Below are 17,681 nucleotides of genomic sequence, written 5' to 3'. Positions count from 1 at the left end.
GGTAATTATAGACCAGTGAGCCTTGCGTCTGTGGTGGGAAAGCTGTTGGAAAAGATTCTTAGAGATAGGATCTATGGGTATTTAGAGAATCATGGTCTGATCAGGGCCAGTTAGCATGGCTTTGTGAAGGGCAGATCATGTCTAACAAGCCTGATAGAGTTCTTTGAGGAGGTGACCAGGCAGATAGATGAGGGTAGTGCAGTGGATGTGATCTAAAGGGATTTTAGTAAGGCATTTGACAAGGATCCACACGGTAGGCTTATTCAGAAAGGCAGTCAGAAGGCATGGGATCCAGGGAAGTTTGGCCAGGTGGATTCAGAATTGGCTTGCCTGCTGAAGGCAGAGGGTCATGGTGGAGGGAGTACGTTCAGATTGGAGGTTTGTCACTAGTGGTGTCCCACAAGGATCTGCTATGGGACCTCTACTTTTCGTGATTTTTATTAACGACCTGGATGTGCGGGTGGAGGGGTGGGTTGGCAAGTTTGCAGACGACACAAAGGTTGGTGGTGTTGTAGATAGTGTAGAGGATTGTCGAAGATTGCAGAGAGACATTGATAGGATGCAGAAGTGGGCTGAGAAGTGGCAGATGGAGTTCAACCTGGAGAAGTGTGAGGTGGTACACTTTGGAAGGACAAACTCCAAGGCAGAGTACAAAGTAAGTGGCAGGATACTTGGTAGTATGGAGGAGCAGAGGGGTACATGTCCACAGATCCCTGAAAGTTACCTCACAGGCGGATAGGGTAGTTAAGAAAGCTTATGGGGTGTTAGCTTTCATAAGTCGAGGGATAGAGTTTAAGAGTCGCGATGTAATTTTGCAGCTCTGTAAAACTACGGTTAGGCCACACTTGGAGTACTGTGTCCAATTCTGGTCACCTCACTATAGGAAGGATGTGGAAGCATTGGAAAGAGTACAGAGGAGATTTACCAGGATGCTGCCTGGTTTAGAAAGTATGCATTAATGGAGCTAGGGCTTTACTCTTTGGAGAGAAGGAGGATGAGAGGAGACATGATAGAGGTGTACAGGATAATAAGAGGAATAGATAGAGTGGATAGCCAGCATCTCTTCCCCAGGGCACCACCGCTCAATACAAGAGGACATGGCTTTAAGGTAAGGGGTGGGAAGTTCAAGGGAGATATTAGAGTAAGGTTTTTTACTCAGAGAGTGGTTGGTGTGTGGAATGCACTGCCTGAGTCAGTGGTGGAGGCAGATACACTTGTGAAGTTTAAGAGACTACTAGACAGGTATATGGAGGAGTTTAAGGTGGGGGGTTATATGGGAGGTAGGGTTTGAGGGTCATAGAACATAGAATAGTACAGCACAGTACAGGCCATTTGGCCCACAATGTTGTGCCAACCCTCAAAACCTGCCTCCTATATAAGCCCCCACCTTAAATTCCTCCATATATCTGTCTGGTAGTTTCTTAAACTTCACTCGCGTATCTGCCTCCACCACTGACTCAGGCAGTGCATTCTACGAAACAACCACTCTCTGAGTAAAAAACCTTCCTCTAATATCCCCCTTGAACTTCCCACCCCTTACCTTAAAGCCATGTCCTCTTGTATTGAGCAGTGGTGTCCTGGGGAAGAAGTGCTGGCTATCCACTCCATCTATTCCTCTTATTATCCTGTACACCTCTATCATAACTCCTCTCATCCTCCTTCTCTCCAAAGAGTAAAGCCCTTGCTCCCTTAATCTCTGATCATAATGCATAGTCTCTAAACCAAGCAGCATCCTGGTAAATCTCCTCTGTACCCTTTCCAATGCTTCCACATCCTTCCTATAGTGAGGTGACCAGAACTGGACACAGTACTCGAAGTGTGGCCTAACCGGAGTTTTATAGAGCTGCAAACTTACATCGCGACTCTTAAACTCTATCCCTCGACTTATAAAAGCTAACTTTCTTAACTACCCTATCCACCTGTGAGGTAACTTTCAGGGATCTGTGGACATGTACCCCTCTGCTCCTCCACACTACCAAGTATCCTGCCATTTACTTTGTACTCTGCCTTGGAGTTTGTCCTTCCAAAGTGTATCACCTCACACTTCTCTGGGTTTAACTCCATCTGCCACTTCTCAGCCCACTTCTGCATCCTAGCAATGTCTCTCTGCAATCTTCAACAATCCTCTACACTATCTACAACACCACCAACCTTTGTGTCGTCTGCAAACTTGCCAACCCACCCTTCTACCCCCACATCCAGGTCGTTAATAAAAATCACGAAAAGTAGAGGTCCCAGAACAGATCCTTGTGGGACACCACTAGTCACAATCCTCCAAGCTGAATGTACTCCCTCCACCACCACCCTCTGCCTTCTGCAGGCAAGCCAATTCTGAATCCACCTGGCCAAACTTCCCTGGATCCCATGCCTTCTGACTGCCTTTCTGAATAAGCCTACCATGTGGAACCTTATCAAATGCCTTACTAAAGTCCATATAGATCACATCCACAGCACTACCCTCATCTATCTGCCTGGTCACCTCCTCAAAGAACTCTATCAGGCTTGTTAGACACTATCTGTCCTTCACAAAGCCATGCTGACTGTCCCTAATCAGACCATGATTCTCTAAATGCCGGTAGATCCTATCTCTAAGAATCTTTTCCAACAGCTTTCCCACCACAGATGTAAGGCTCACTGGTCTATAATTACCTGGACTATCCCTACTAACTTTTTTGACCAAGGGGACAACATTCGCCTCCCTCCAATCCTCCGGTACCATTCCCGTGGACAACGAGGACATAAAGATCCTAGCCAGAGGCTCAGCAATCTCTTCTCTCACCTCGTGGAGCAGCCTATAGGGAATATTCCGTCAGGCCCCGGGGACTTATCTGTCCTAGTGTATTTTAACAGCTCCAACAACTCCTCTCCTATAATATCAACATGCCCCAGAACATCAACCTCACTCATATTGTCCTCACCATCATCAAGTTCCCTCTCATTGGTGAATACCGAACAGAAGTATTCATTGAGGACCTCGCTCACTTCCACAGCCTCCAGGCACAACATTGTGGGCCGAAGGGCCTGTAATGTGCTGTACTATTCTATGTTCTATGTTGTTAATTTGCAGGTTCAGTTGGTGGTGAAGAAGGCAAATGCACTATGAGCATTCATTCTGAGAGTTCTAGAATATAATGTTGAGGCTCTAGAATATAATGTTTGAGACTTGTGAGGCCTCACTTGGAGTAGTATGAGCAGCTTTTGGCCCCTTACCTAAGAAAGGATGTGCTGATATTGGAGAGAGTTCAAAGGAGGTACACAGAAATGATTCTGGGATTGAAAGGCTTATCATATGAGGAATTTTTGATGGATCTAAGCCTGTACTTACTGGAACTCAGATGAATGAGGGGAGATCTCATTGAAACCTATTGAATGTTGAAAGGCCACAACAGAGTGAGTGCAGAAAAGACATTTCCTCTGGTGGGGTAGTTTAAGAGCAGTGGACACAGCCTCAGAATAGACAGGCGTCCTTTTAGAATGGAGATGAGGAGGAATTTCTTTAGCCAAAGAGTGGTGAATCTGTAGAATTTGTTGTCACAGGTTGCTGTTGGCAAGACACTGGGTATATTTAAGGCAAAGATTGATAGATTCTTGATTAGTCAGGGCATGAATGGATACAGGGAGAAGGCAGGAGATTGGAGCTGAGAGGGAACCAGATCAGCTATGATGGAATGATGGAGCAGACTCAAATGGTCTAATTCTGTTCCTATGTTTTATGGCCTTGACCTACAATCTCCCAGGCAATGTCTTCTCACAGATAGCCAAAGGAAATGGAGGAGGGTGGTGTAGGCAGCTAAATCTAAGGTGATAAGGAGTGTTCACTTACCAGATACAATTCCATTTTAACGCAAACAACAAGAATTCTGCAGATGCTGGAAATTCAAGCAACATACATCAAAGTTGCTGGTGAACGCAGCAGGGGGAGATGCAAAATGATAGGAGAAGACAGGAGGGGGAGGGATAGAGCCAAGAGCTGGACAGGTGATAGGCAAAAGGGGATACGAGAGGATCATGGGACAGGAGGCCTAGGGAGAAAGACGGGGGGGGGGGGTGACCCAGAGGATGGGCAACCTGATGGCATGAACATTGACTTCTCTAACTTCTGCTAGGCCCCACCTCCCCCTCGTACCCCAGCTGTTACTCATTTTTATGCACACATTCTTTCTCTCACTCTCCTTTTTCTCCCTCTGTCCCTCTGAATATACCTCTTGCCCATCCTCTGGGTCACCCCCCCCCGTCTTTCTCCCTAGGCCTCCTGTCCCATGATCCTCTCGTATCCCCTTTTGCCTATCACCTGTCCAGCTCTCGGCTCTATCCCTCCCCCTCCTGTCTTCTCCTATCATTTTGCATCTCCCCCTCCCCCTCCAGCTTTCAAATCCCTTACTCACTCTTCCTTCAGTTAGTCCTGACGAAGGGTCTCGGCCTGAAACGTCGACTGCGCCTCTTCCTATAGATGCTGCTTGGCCTGCTGCGTTCACCAGCAACTTTGATGTATGTTGCTTACAATTCCATTTTACTTCACTCAGACATGGAAACTCAATGAGCAATATAAATTGGATGTCAGGATAACAAAGAGCATGGAACATGGGCAAACATGATGGTGGGAGGGGATGTGCTGTCATCACCATGCTCTCCATATTGCAAACTACCACCCATTAGCTTCGACATCTTTTCCAAAGTGGGTGACTCTAAAATCCATGCTTTATCTTTCTCACAGGACATTTGATTTTTCATTAAGAGTACCTGTTAACTAGATTATCTTTATTTGTTATATGTAAACCGTAACATGAAAAACATATAGCACTATGCAAGAGTATTAGGCGCATTGCTAGAGTGCCTCAGATTTTGCATAGTTCTGTATATTATATCTTTCCAGTTATCATAAAAAACTTAATACTACTGAGCTAAGTGCTCTCATTTCTGTTTCCCAACCATCTTCCTATTTTAACCTATAGATATGTGTCTAGGACCTTTGCACAGTATGGTACATTGGACGGCAAAGTGGTGTAGCGCTTTACAGCACCAGTTCAACTCCTGCCGTTGTGTGTAAGGAGTTTGCACATTCTCCCCGTGACAGTGTGTATTTCCTCCAGGTGCTCTGGTTTCCTCCCACAGTGCAAAGACATACAGAATAGTAGCTTAATTGGTTATGAATGTATTTGGGTGGCAAGCGATCATTGCGCCAAAAAGGCCTGTACTGTGCTGTATCTCTAAAAAAAAATGCATAAATACAGTGAAATGCATTGTTTGCATCAAATCAAATCAAATCAAATCAGCAAAGATTGTTGGACAGCCTGCAAATGTTGCCATGCTTCTGGTTCACAATTCGCTAACCCTACTTGCAGGTCCTTGGGATGTGGTAAGAAACAGAAACCCATTCAGTCAGTCATGGGGAGAACACTCAAACTCCTCACTGATAGTAGTGGGAACTGGAACCCGATCTTATGGTTGGCGCCCTGAAGTACTGTGCTAACCGCTACGCTACCATACTGCCCAACCAGTGAGAAAGGCTGAGTATTCATCTATTTGCAGGAAGAAAGTCAATGTGGATCTATGGCACAAAATGAGAGCATGTGGAGAGGTAGGATAGAAACCAGGCTCTGCAGAATCTGGACTAGGGTAGTGTGATCCTTAAACTACACTTGACTCTCCATGGCAATTGGAAGGGTGGGAACCTTGTCTTGTTCTTGTTTTGTTGGAAGTAATAGTAGAAAAAAGGGGGAAAGATTGGATTAGATTAAATAATCACATGTACATTGAAACATACAGTGAAATATGCTGTCTGTGTTAACAACTAACACAATCCGAGTCTGTGCTGGGGTCAGTCCGCAAGAGATTTAAGGCAGCTGTTTGCATTGGATAAGAATTGTTGGTGTTACCGCTGCATTTCAGAATGATCTTACTTTTTTTCTTTCTGTTAATGCACTATTTTCAACTTAACTATTTAATACACACACTTATTGTAATTCAGTTCTTTTCTCTATTATTATGTATTGGATTGTATTGCTTTCACTAAGTTAACAAATTTCACGAGATATGCCAGTGATAATAAACCTGATTCTGATCCTGGATCAAGTATTGGATTAAATTGAAGTTTGCAAATCCACAAGTGAATGGGGAGGGACCAGCCTCCTCCCAAAATATACAAATTTGCTCCTCTGGGACTGAAAGGTGTTGGGATAAAGGAATGAATAAAGGAATGATTGCGTTGTAAGAAGATTGTAAGATTTAATATGAAGTGCATTAAAAATAAAAGTGATTTAGCAAGTTGGTTTGTTGCAGAAAAGTGGACAACAGAGTCCAAATGCAAGTCAGGTGGGAATTAAAGAAACGTACAATTGTCAAATTAAACAAGGGGTATGCAAGTGTTAATGTCAGATCAGAACAAGACACAAGGTTCACTGTGATTAATCAGGCTATTGACAAACACAGGTAATACTGACAGATAATAACGAGTGTCTGGGTGAAACAGTCTCAGCAGAGGGAGTTGCAAGGATAAAACAGGGCAACCATAAAGGTTTGAACTGTGACCTTCATGAGGATAATGCATATTTGATTACAGACGTACAAAATGCTGGAGGAAAATGACAGATCAGGAGGTTTCTACAGAGAGAAATAAACAGTTGGGATTTTGGGCGGAGACCTGATACCAAATATTGGATTAGATTGTATTCTGCAGGCCAGACAAATGTTTGGGGGGCGGGGGGGGGGGGACTCCAGTCTTCTCCCAAGTTGTCCAGGTTTGCTCCTCTGGGACTGAAAGATGCAGGGATGAAGGAATGAGTCAGGGAATGGCCAGGACTACTTATTCCTCTCCACGGATGCTGCCTGACTTACTGAACTACTGTAGGTAGGTAGGTGTGTGTGTGTGTTATGTGTGACTCTGTGTGTGTGTGTGTGTGTGTGTGTGTGTGTGTGTGTGTGTGTGTGTGTGTGTGTATGTGTGTGTGCGCGCAGTTTTGGTCCCCTAATCTGAGGAAAGACATAAGACATCCTTGCCATAGAGGGAGTACAAAGAAGGTTCACCAGATTGATTCCTGGGATGGCAGGACTTTCATATGAAGAAAGACTGGATGAACTGGGCTTGTACTCGTTGGAATTTAGAAGATTGAGGGGGGATCTGATTGAAACGTATAAAATCCTAAAGGGATTGGACAGGCTAGATGCAGGAAGATTGTTCCCGATATTGGGGAAGTCCAGAACAAGGGGTCACAGTTTGAGGATAAAGGGGAAGCCTTTTAGGACCGAGATTAGGAAAAACTTCTTCACGCAGAGAGTGGTGAATCTGTGAAATTCTCTGCCACAGGAAACAGTTGAGGCCAGTTCATTGGCTATATTTAAGAGGGAGTTGGATATGGCCCTTGTGGCTACGGGGACTAGGGGGTATGGAGGGAAGGCTGGGGCGGGGTTCTGAGTTGGATGATCAGCCATGATCATAATAAATGGCGGTGCAGGCTCGAAGGGCCGAATGGCCTACTCCTGCACCTATTTTCTACGTTTCTGTGTGTGTGTGTGTATGTGTGTGTGTGTTTTTCTGGGTTTCCAGCATCTCAGGAACCTCTTGCGTTTAAAACACAGAAACACCATTTTGTTGACTTGATAAACTAAATAACATAATTCTGTGTTGCAAATTTTCTATGATTTCTAAACTTTGTTTTAAAAAAGGGCATTTAAATGAAGTGCATGTATTGGCATAAGAAGGTACAAGCTGACTTTGGACTGAAAAGATTAATCATTAATTTCATCTTGCGATAACTGGTCTTTGTATTTATGTTACCAGATGGTATTTGCTTTTGAAAATAACCTACTGTAAACCATCATCATTAGTTGAGAGCTACCTCAAGCATGAACACTCCATCTGTATACATACGTTCTTTTCCAGGAGGTCCTCCATTGTACTTCCACTGTGAGACTGCAGGTACTTTGTATGGAAAAGCTTCCCATCAAACACCTCCCATGGCATCAGATCGACCATTTTAAATGGGAAGCCACAAGCACTGTTAATTGAAATGAGCATAGCCAGGCCCCGTATAAAAAGGGAAGCCAGGTGCACAGCTCGTGAATCAACACAGGGCACCTGAGAAAGAGAATTAAAGATTAATGACCAGACAAATGACAGCAAATTAGTCGCTTGCTGCACACACCGTGTGAAACAAGCTCTGTTAATGGGAGGTCCCTCTGGTATCCATACTGCCACAATGGTCAAAGTTGCACGGACAGCAAAGTGACACACAGCAATTTGATATCTCTGCAGGCAGCAAAACCACAAGGCGATCTGTTTTGCCTCCACAGCTAAATTATGGGCAGCACAGTAGTGTAATAATTAATGAAACACAATTACAATGCCAGCGATCCAGGTACAATTGCTGCCGCTTGCTGGAAGGAGCTTGTACGTTCTCCCTGTGATACGTGGGCTTCATGTACCCATCTAAGAATCTCTTAAAAGAGCCTCTAGCACCGTTGCTGGCAGTGCATTCCGCACACCCACCACTCTCTCTGTAACTTACTATTAGTTAATTCCTGGCATGTGTGATTGGTGAAATGCCACTACGTACCGCCTTTTTTAAACCAAAATCAACCAGATCTATTGCCACTTGTTACCAATTCATCACTTTTTAAGATTTAAACTGAATTCAGATTGTCAACAGCCTGGTGGTGAGCTCAATCTTTGGACTGCTTCTTTGGTGAAGTAATGTGACAAATGCCACTCGATAATGCCCACCCATCTTCCTCACTTCCCTACCCCACAATTCCAACCTACTCCTCCGGTCTCATTCCCTGCTACTCTCCCTTAAGATCATGGTTTTTGTTGGCACAGACTACATACAATACAGGAACAGTATATTGTCCGAGGGATAGTGCCTGTCTGGGAAGAAACCCAGCCTGATCTCTGCAGTAATAGCTCAGTGGTAGCACCCTCCATTAGGTTAAGAGCTCCAATACTTCAGATGAGACATTAAACTGAGAACCCTGCCTGATCTCACAGAAATGTGTATAAAGAAAATCTAATGACATTATTTCAAAAAAGGTGGATCAGTTTTCTCTGACCAATCACACTTCAACAAACACCATTAAAATAGTTCACTGGCATTGTTACTAATGGGACGAGAGATGTACTGTTGAAAGTCTCCTAGTTGGCTGCATCATGACAACTTGAACATGCAGGAACATAAACAGTGGACTCATCACAGGCTTATCCTCCCCACCATTGAAAGCGTCTATGTAAGGCACTGCCTCAAGAAAGCAACATCTATCATCAAAGCTCCCAACCATCTTCTCACAGATACCGAAAGGCAGGAACCTGAAATCCCACAGCACCAGGTTGAGGAACAGCCATTTGGTTCTTAAACTACTCTGCACAACCCTAATCACGACCTCATATAGCTACAGAATGAACTTTTTACACTACAATGGACATCTTGTTTCTGTTCTTTATTGTATGTTTGAATAATTTATGTTTTTCTTGTGAATGTAGTATCTCTAATGCTATGATACTGCTGCAAGGATCTACTCAGCAGTTCTCCTTTGTTAGAAGTTGGTGGACAAAACTCCTGCAAATTTCCACAGATGTAGAGTGGAGGGCATTTTGGCTGGTTGCATCACAGTCTGGTTTGGAGTTTCTAACGCACTGGACTGGAAAAGGCTGCCGAGAGTTGTCGATTCAGCCAGTTGAATCAAAGGCACAACCCTCCCCCCCATTGAGCACATCTTCAGAATGGTGGCATCCATTCCCTCAAGAAGGTGGCATTCATCACTACAGATCCTCACCGTCTGGGACGTGCCCTCTTCTCATTACTACCACCAGGGAGGAGATATAGGAACCTAAAGACCCATATTCAATACTTTAAAAGCTTCCTCCCCGGCCATCATTTCTGAATGGTCCATGAATACTACTTCGTTATTTCTCTTCAGAAATATTTAACTTTGTAATTTATAGTATTTTTTTAGGTTCTGCGTTGTATTTCTGCCACAAAGCAACAAATTGCATAACATACATCAGTGACAATAAACCTGATCCTGATTCCAAGGAAGTTTTTCATTGCACATGTGCATACCTGTACTTGTGCATATGATCAGCTCGACTTTGACTGCTACTTTCCAAATGTCCAGAGGTCATGAAAAGTACTAACTATATAAATGTGAGATTCTTCTTTGTCCCAATCACTGATTGCTCTTTGCCTTGTAGATGCCATGGCAGGCATAAAAATGCCCGTTTCTACAACTTGAAGAAAATCACACCCACAATTGACTGAGGACCTGTAGACAAATCTACATGTTGCAAAATGAAAGAATCCAAGCAGTAGTTCTCACAGTGGAGCAAAAAATAACGAGGATTAAGTCATTGTTACTATGATGCATAAATCAACGGCAGACAGTGAGTGCATGTGTCGGCCAGAAAGGGAATGTGAAAGCAGGCGTTCTCTTAGGAGGAGCCTGTGCCTAGGATTCACATGTGGCTCTGGTGAAGTTCACAACTCAAGCCTGCTTTTTCCTTGCAGAAGAAGAAGAAATTGCAGCTGAGGGAAATAGAAGACAACAAAAGAAGAAAAGCCGTAGACCCATTAAAGCGAGTGTTCCCCGCACTGGGGCAGAGAATGTGTCTGATCTGCAGAAGGCTTAAGACAATAGTCCAAAAGCAGGGCATCTAACGTTACATTAAAATGAAGGGATAATGTCTGCTGGGTTATAGATAACAGACAGTAGGTCTTTGTGAACTTCAACTGACAGCAGTTAAAACAATACCAGCGTCCTAGCAAATTTGCTACAAAACCCAGTGGCAGCTTCAAAACGTGTACTGTATTTCAATGAGGTTTCCCATTGGCTTATACAGTATGGGATGCAAATAGTCATGGGAAAAATCAGTGCAAAGTCTGTCCCATATAATTAGCATCAGGTCCACAGGAACATTTGAAATGATGACAACTACCAGACACTGCAGCTCCATCAGCTTGCATTTTAATAATAATTTTTAATCAATCTTCTCCCTCCCACAGATAATTACTTACTTCTCATTGTGAATGGTTGGGGGGGGGATCTCATTGAAACCTATCGAATATTGAAAGGCGAAGACTGAGTGGATATGGATAGGATATTTCCTATGATGTGGGAGTCGAGGATCAGCGGGCACAATGCCAGAATAGAAGGATGACCCTTTAGTACAGAAATGAGGAGGAATTTTTTTTTAGCCAGAGTGATGAATCTGTGGAATTCATTGCCACAGATGACTGTAAAGACCAAGTCACTGGGTATACTTAAAGTGAAGGTTGATGCATTCTTAATTAGCAAGGACATCAAAGGTTACAGGGAGAAGGCAAGAGAATTGGATTGAGAAGGATAATAAGACTCCTGGCAGTGTGGAGGATCAGAGGGATCTTGGGGTCCGAGTCCATAGGACACTCAAAGCTGCTACGCAGGTTGACTCTGTGGTTAAGAAGGCATACGGTGCATTGGCTTTCATCAATTGTGGGATTGAATTTCAGAGTCGAGAGGTAATGTTGAAGCTATATAGGACCCTGGTCAGACCCCACTTAGAATACTGTGCTCAATTCTGTTCGCCTCACTACAGGAAGGATGTGGAAACCATAGAAAGGGTGCAGAGGAGATTTACAAGGATGTTGCCTAGATTGGGGAGCACGCCTTATGAGAATAGGTTGAACGAACTCGGCCTTTTCTCCTTGGAGCGACAGAGGATGAGAAGAGACCTGATAGAGGTGTATAAGATAATGAGAGGCATTGATCGTGTGGATAGTCAGAGGTTTTTTCCCAAGGCTGAAATAGCTAGCACGAGAGGTCATAGTTTTAAGGTGCTTGGAAGTAGGTGCAGAGGAGATGTCAGGAGTAAGTTTTTTTACACGGAGTGGTGAGTGCGTGGAATGGGCTGCCGGCGGCAGTGGTGGGGGCGGAGACAATGACGATAGGGTCTTTTAAGAGGCTCCAGGACAGATACATGGAGCTCAGAAAAATCGAGGGTTATGGGTAAGCCTAGGTAGTTCTAAGGTAAGGAGACGTTTGGCACAGCTTTACGGACGGAAGGGCCTGTACTGTGCTGTCGGTTTTCTATGTTCTATGTTCTAAATCAGCCATGATTGAATGGTGGAGTAGAGTCAATAGGCCAAATGGCCTAATCCTGCTCCTGTGTTTTATGGTCTTACAGTCTTCACTCTACACTTGCCAACTTGGACAAGAAACTCTCTGGTGGTCTGTGATTCATCACAATGGGTATCGTGGCACAGCCTGATCGAGTTCCAACTGGACATCCCCTCCTCTGCACTTTGCATTATAGGTCGCCAAAAGAAAAAACTTCCAGCTAGGAATGATTTCCCATTAGCTCAGTTCGACTGTTGTTTCCTAAGCATGTGGGGTTCATTGCTATAGTCTTAAAACCATCAGACATAGGAGAAGAATTAAGCTATTCGGCCCATCAGGTCTACACTGCCATTCCATCAAGGCTGATTTATGATCCCCCTCAACCCCATTCTTCTGCCTTTTCCTTGTAACCTTTGCACCCTTACAAATCAAGAACCTATCAACCAGTGCTTTAAATATACCCAATAACTTGGGCTCCAGATCTGTCTATGGCAATGAATTCCACAGATTCACCACCCTCTGGATAAAGAGATTCCTCCTTGTCCCTGTTCTAAAGGGACACCTTTCTATTCTGAGGCTGTGCTCTCTGGTCCTAGACTCCCCCACTATGGAAAACATCTTCTCCACATCCACTCTAGCTAGGCCTTTAAATAGATTTGAATGAGATTCCTGTCTCATTTTCCTAAACTCCAGCAAGTACAGGGCCAGAGGCAAACACTCTTTCTGTGCTAACCAAACAAGTCTTTATCTGGATAACCAGTCATTATCCAAGAAAACTTCAGAAAAGTGCCACAAGTCCATTATTGGTCCAACTTATATGAATCTGGCAGTCAATGCCACTTTCATTCCTATATAAAAGAATTAAAAAGTGTTCTTCTATACTTAGTCAATACTTACTTTACTTTATGGCCACTTTATTAGGTGCACCTACTCATTAATGCAAATACCTCATCAGCCAATCATGTGGCGGCAACTCAATGCATAAAAGCATGCAGACATGGTCAAGAGGTTCAGTGTTGTTCAGACCAAACATCAGAATGGGGAAGAAATGTGATCTAAGTGATCAGGATGGTTTGAGTATCTTAGAAACTGCTGATCTTCTGGGATTTTCACGTACAACAGTCTCTAGAGTTTACAGAGAATAGTGTAGGAAACAAAGAAAAATATCCAGTGAGTGGCAGTTCTATGGGCAAAAACACCTTGTAAATGTTGACTGTACTTTTTTCTATAGATGTTGCCTGGCCTGTTGGGTTCCTCCAGCATTTTGTGTATGTTGTTTGGATTTCCAGCATCTGCAGATTTTCTCTTGTTTGTTAATGAGCGAGGTCAGAGGAGAATGGCCAGATTGGTTCAAGCTGACAGGAACACGACTCTATCGCGAGTAACCATGCGTTACAAGAGTGGTGTGCAGAACAGCATCTCTGACGCACAAGTCGAACCTTGAAGTGGATGGGCTACAGCAGTAATCCTGCTGCTGTACCTAATAAAGTGGCCTAACTAAGTGTATGCTCACCAGTTTGGTCATTTCACTTCACATAGTGTGGTGGAATAGACCTATCAGGTTCCCATTCATTCTCAGTTTACCTTCTAATCCCAGGAGCCAGCCTCTGACACGCTGCTCACGAGATTCCTTTACACACAGACTTAGAAAGACCAGCCATCAGATTTTCTTTGAGGGCTTAGAGCTTCTATTTTCAATTGGGATTGCCTTCTTCTTAAAAACAAAATGCGCTCAGCAATGTTCCTAGTAAATGGTGGTTAAGTAGCCAAAGTGCCCAAGTTGAGCATGAGTGCGAGGAGGTGGATCAAAGAGCATCATGAAGTGCAAGAGCAAAGCGCAAAATTCATCTGACCTTCAGGTATTTCTTGCCTTGAAAGAGATGTTTGATACTTGTTACTCGAAAAACAGAAAATATGAGATGGGCTTAACTGATCCACTGACTCTGGATTGTGGAAGGAGCTGTACAGTGCACTGCTCAATTGATACTGAATGCCCCAAGGCTTTTATTTCACTCTGCTGCTACACATTTCAAAGCTTTGTTTGGCTATCGTACCTGAAAGGGAATGAAAGCAAAATAACAGCGGTAGCAACACTCACATGGAACTGCACATTTTGCCATGTAACTCAACACAAAAAGCTGTCAGCTACATGACTGGTGTATTTTTTAAACACACCACATCTTTCAAAGAAAAATGTTGCATATTTACGGCCAGGATGTAGCCAGCATTTAATGTGAGCCTTTAGCACAATTAAAGGCCACAGAATGCTGGAAAAATACACATGTTGTGGGATCTGAATAGTTGGATATTTTACCCCAGTAAAAAAAACACTCAAGTTTTGAAGTAAAAAGATAGCTTACTGTTGAATCACAAACAGAATTAGGTTAGGTTTATATCATTGACATAACTGTATATTGTGAAATTTGTTGTTGAGAGTGAATGGATATGGATAATACTAAACTTGAAGTCACCTAGTATAAAATGGCATTAAAATTGCACAATATCATGGCCAAATGGTCTGTCCAGTGCTGTACTGTTCTATCCTCTATGCTCCAAGAATGAATGAAGCACAAAACAAATTTCAATCATGGGAAGCCATTCAGTCTATCTTCAATCATTCCTTCTCGGTGATTCTCAGCAGTATCAAAATGTTTATCTGAAAATTATTCTAAACTTTTCACCTCCATTTTCCTGCCTACAAGGCTTTTGTAAATTCATTGACTGCTTTTTATTTGAGGATAGTTTTTGGATAGTTGTGTTAAACTGACTTTTCATTACATATATCCCTAACCTTCTTTCATAATGTAACTTAAAACAACTTTCTGGTGGTACTTTTCCCAACACCTGAACCATCATGGTACTTCTGTGTGATCACCACTCAGATAAACTGATATCAGAATCAGAATCAGATTTAACATCACTGCCATATGCTGTAAAATCTGTGAACTTTGTGGGCAGCAGTACAATACGATATACATATTAATAGAAAAAAACTGAATTACAGTAAAATATATATACATAATAGTTAAATTAAATTAATAGTGCAAAAATAGAAATTTTAAAAAATAGTAAGGTAGTGCTCATGGGTTCAATGTTCATTCAGAAACTGGATGGTAGAGAGGAAGAATTTGTTCCTGAAACGTTGACTCTGTGGCTTCAAGGCTTCTGTACCTTCTTTCTGATGGTAGCAATGAGAAGAAGGCATGTCCTGGGTGATAGGGGTCCTTAATGACGGACGCCACTTTTTTGAGGCATGCTACCAAGTCCACTAGAATGGCACCAAGGATGGCATCATTCTACATTTGTATGGCGAAACGTGTACCCCAACACTCAGAGGCTTTTCAGACTAAAATATCTTTCTTCTACGTTTTTATTTTTACCGTACTGGGTTTACCCATCCCATTCCTGACAACTTGGGCTGAAAACAGTTAAAACATGTAATGACAAAGAAATGGCAGATGAACTTAGCGAGTACTTTGCATCTATCTTCACTGTGGAAGACACTAGCAGCGTGTCAGGGGTCAGTGAGTGTCAGGGAGTAGGAGTGAGTGTCAGGGAGTAGGAGTGAGTGCCATTGCTATTACAAAGGAAAAAGTGCTAGATAAACTCAAAAGGTCTTAAGGTGGATAAGTCACCTGAACCAGATGGACTACATCCCAGAGTTCTTTAAGAGGTTGCTGAAGAGATAGCAGATGCATTGGTTATGATCTTTCAAGAATCACTTGATTCTGGCATAGTCCCGGAGGGCTGGAAGATTGCAAATGTCACTTCACTCTTTAAGAAGGGAGGAAGGCAAAAGAAAGGAAATTATAGGCCAGTTAGCCTAACCTCAGTGGTTGGGAGAGTGTTGGAGTTTACTATTAAAGACGAAGTTTCAGGATATGGAGTTAAGTGGGATCTGGGATCAGCGATGGTGGAGCAGACTCGATGGGCTGAATGGACTAATTCTGCTTCTATGTCTTATGGGTTTTCTCCAGGTCTTCCAGTTTCCTCCCACTGTCCAAAGACATAGCAGGCAGGTTAATTGATCATTGTAAATTTGTCCCGTGATTAGGTTAGGGTTAATCGTGTTTGTCAGGAGTTGCTGGAGCGGCGTGGCTTGAGGACCAGGAGGGCCTACTCCACCCTGCATCACTAATTAAAATAAAATAAACATTATCTTGTAACTCTTAAACTCAATTCACTGACTAAGAAAGGACAACACACCATACGTCTTCTTAACCACCATGTCAATCTGCACTGCAAATTATCATTACCTCTCATATTCCTTTGATCCAGACAAAAGCCCTAGCTTGCTCAACCCATCCTCATAGGACGTACTGTCTAATCCAGGCAGCATCCTGGTAAATCTCCTCTGCACTTTCTCTAAAGCTTCCACACCCTTCCTACAATGAGGTGACCAGACTGAACACAGTAATCCAAGTGTTGTCCAACCAAAGTTTTATACACTACCATGGGTGCCTTGGTAGTGTAGTGGTGACTTGTCAATGAACCCCAAGATCTCTCTGTTGCACCACACAGCTAAGGATCCTGCCATTAAACCTGTTCTCTGCCTTCAAGTCCAACCGTCCATACTTTTCCAGATTGAACTCCATCTGCCACTTCTCATCCCAGCTCTGCATCCTATCAATGTCACATTGTAGTCTACGCCAACCTTCTACCCTATCCACAACTCTGAGGGCATTGAGAACCCCCACGTTGTTTGCCAGAAACACAGAAGCCCAGTGTAAATACACAAAGAGGACACCCGCTCCTAAATTAATTAGGTGTCAGGCACCTCCTGCTCCATCTAAGATCATTTCTGCAAATCCCACGTTGGCTTCAACAGCCACCTCAGAACCCACAGAACCAACAGAAAGCCTCAACCCTGAGGGACTACCCAAGTTATTGGGTATATTTAAAGTGAAGGTTGATAGATTTTTGATTATTAAGGGTATCAAAGGTAACGGAGAAAACAGGTGAATGGGGTTGAGAGGGATAATAAATTAACCATGATGGAATGAAGGGTTGAATGTCCTTATTTTGCTCCTATATCTTATGGTCTACCCAATCAGAGACATAACTGGATCTTTCCAGCTCAGTTAATAGCAAACCAGTCCTGCTGAAGGGTCTTGGCCCAAAATGGCAGCTGTATTTTTTTCCATAGATGCTGCCTGTCCTGCTGAGTTCCTCCAGCATTTTGTGTGTGTTGTTTGGATATCTAACGCCTGCAGATTTTCTCTTGTTTGTACTAGAACAGCAAGCCATCCACATGGGCATAAAAGGTGGAGAAAGCCAGCTTCATCCCACTTGATAAATGCTTCATTCATGTTTATACAAGGGGTGATTGATAAGTTCAATCGCCTAAGGTAGAAGGAGTCAATTTTAGAAAACCTAGCACATTTATTTTCCCCTCCTACATGTGCACACTTAGTCCAGCGGTCGTGGAGCATACGGATCCCTTCTTTGTAGAAGTGGCCCACAGCAGGGGTGATTGATAAGTTCGTGGCCGAAGGTAGAAGGAGATGAGTTATACAGCTCTTGTTACATGCACATGCAGTTCAACTCTTCGAGTGAAAATGCAGCAAGTCTGAAGTTAATAACTCATCTCCTTCTAC

The 17,681-nt window shown here is 43.3% G+C and overlaps 1 protein-coding gene across 4 annotated transcripts in view; it reads right to left on the bottom strand.

Annotated features, from left to right (window-relative positions):
* fam120b (family with sequence similarity 120 member B) overlaps positions 1-17,681 on the bottom strand; it is a 207,792-nt gene that overhangs the window by 65,584 nt on the left and 124,527 nt on the right. For all 4 annotated transcript variants that reach the window (XM_063056615.1, XM_063056614.1, XM_063056617.1 and 1 more), the window contains exon 7: positions 7,868-8,074. In XM_063056615.1, the coding sequence (XP_062912685.1) occupies positions 7,868-8,074 (207 nt within the window). The remainder of the gene's footprint in view (positions 1-7,867; positions 8,075-17,681) is intronic.

Source organism: Mobula hypostoma, chromosome 8 (assembly GCF_963921235.1).
Source record: "Mobula hypostoma chromosome 8, sMobHyp1.1, whole genome shotgun sequence".
NCBI lineage: Eukaryota > Metazoa > Chordata > Chondrichthyes > Myliobatiformes > Myliobatidae > Mobula > Mobula hypostoma.
Note: the sequence above shows the minus strand (reverse complement) of the source record. Positions and strands in the feature narration are given on the sequence as shown.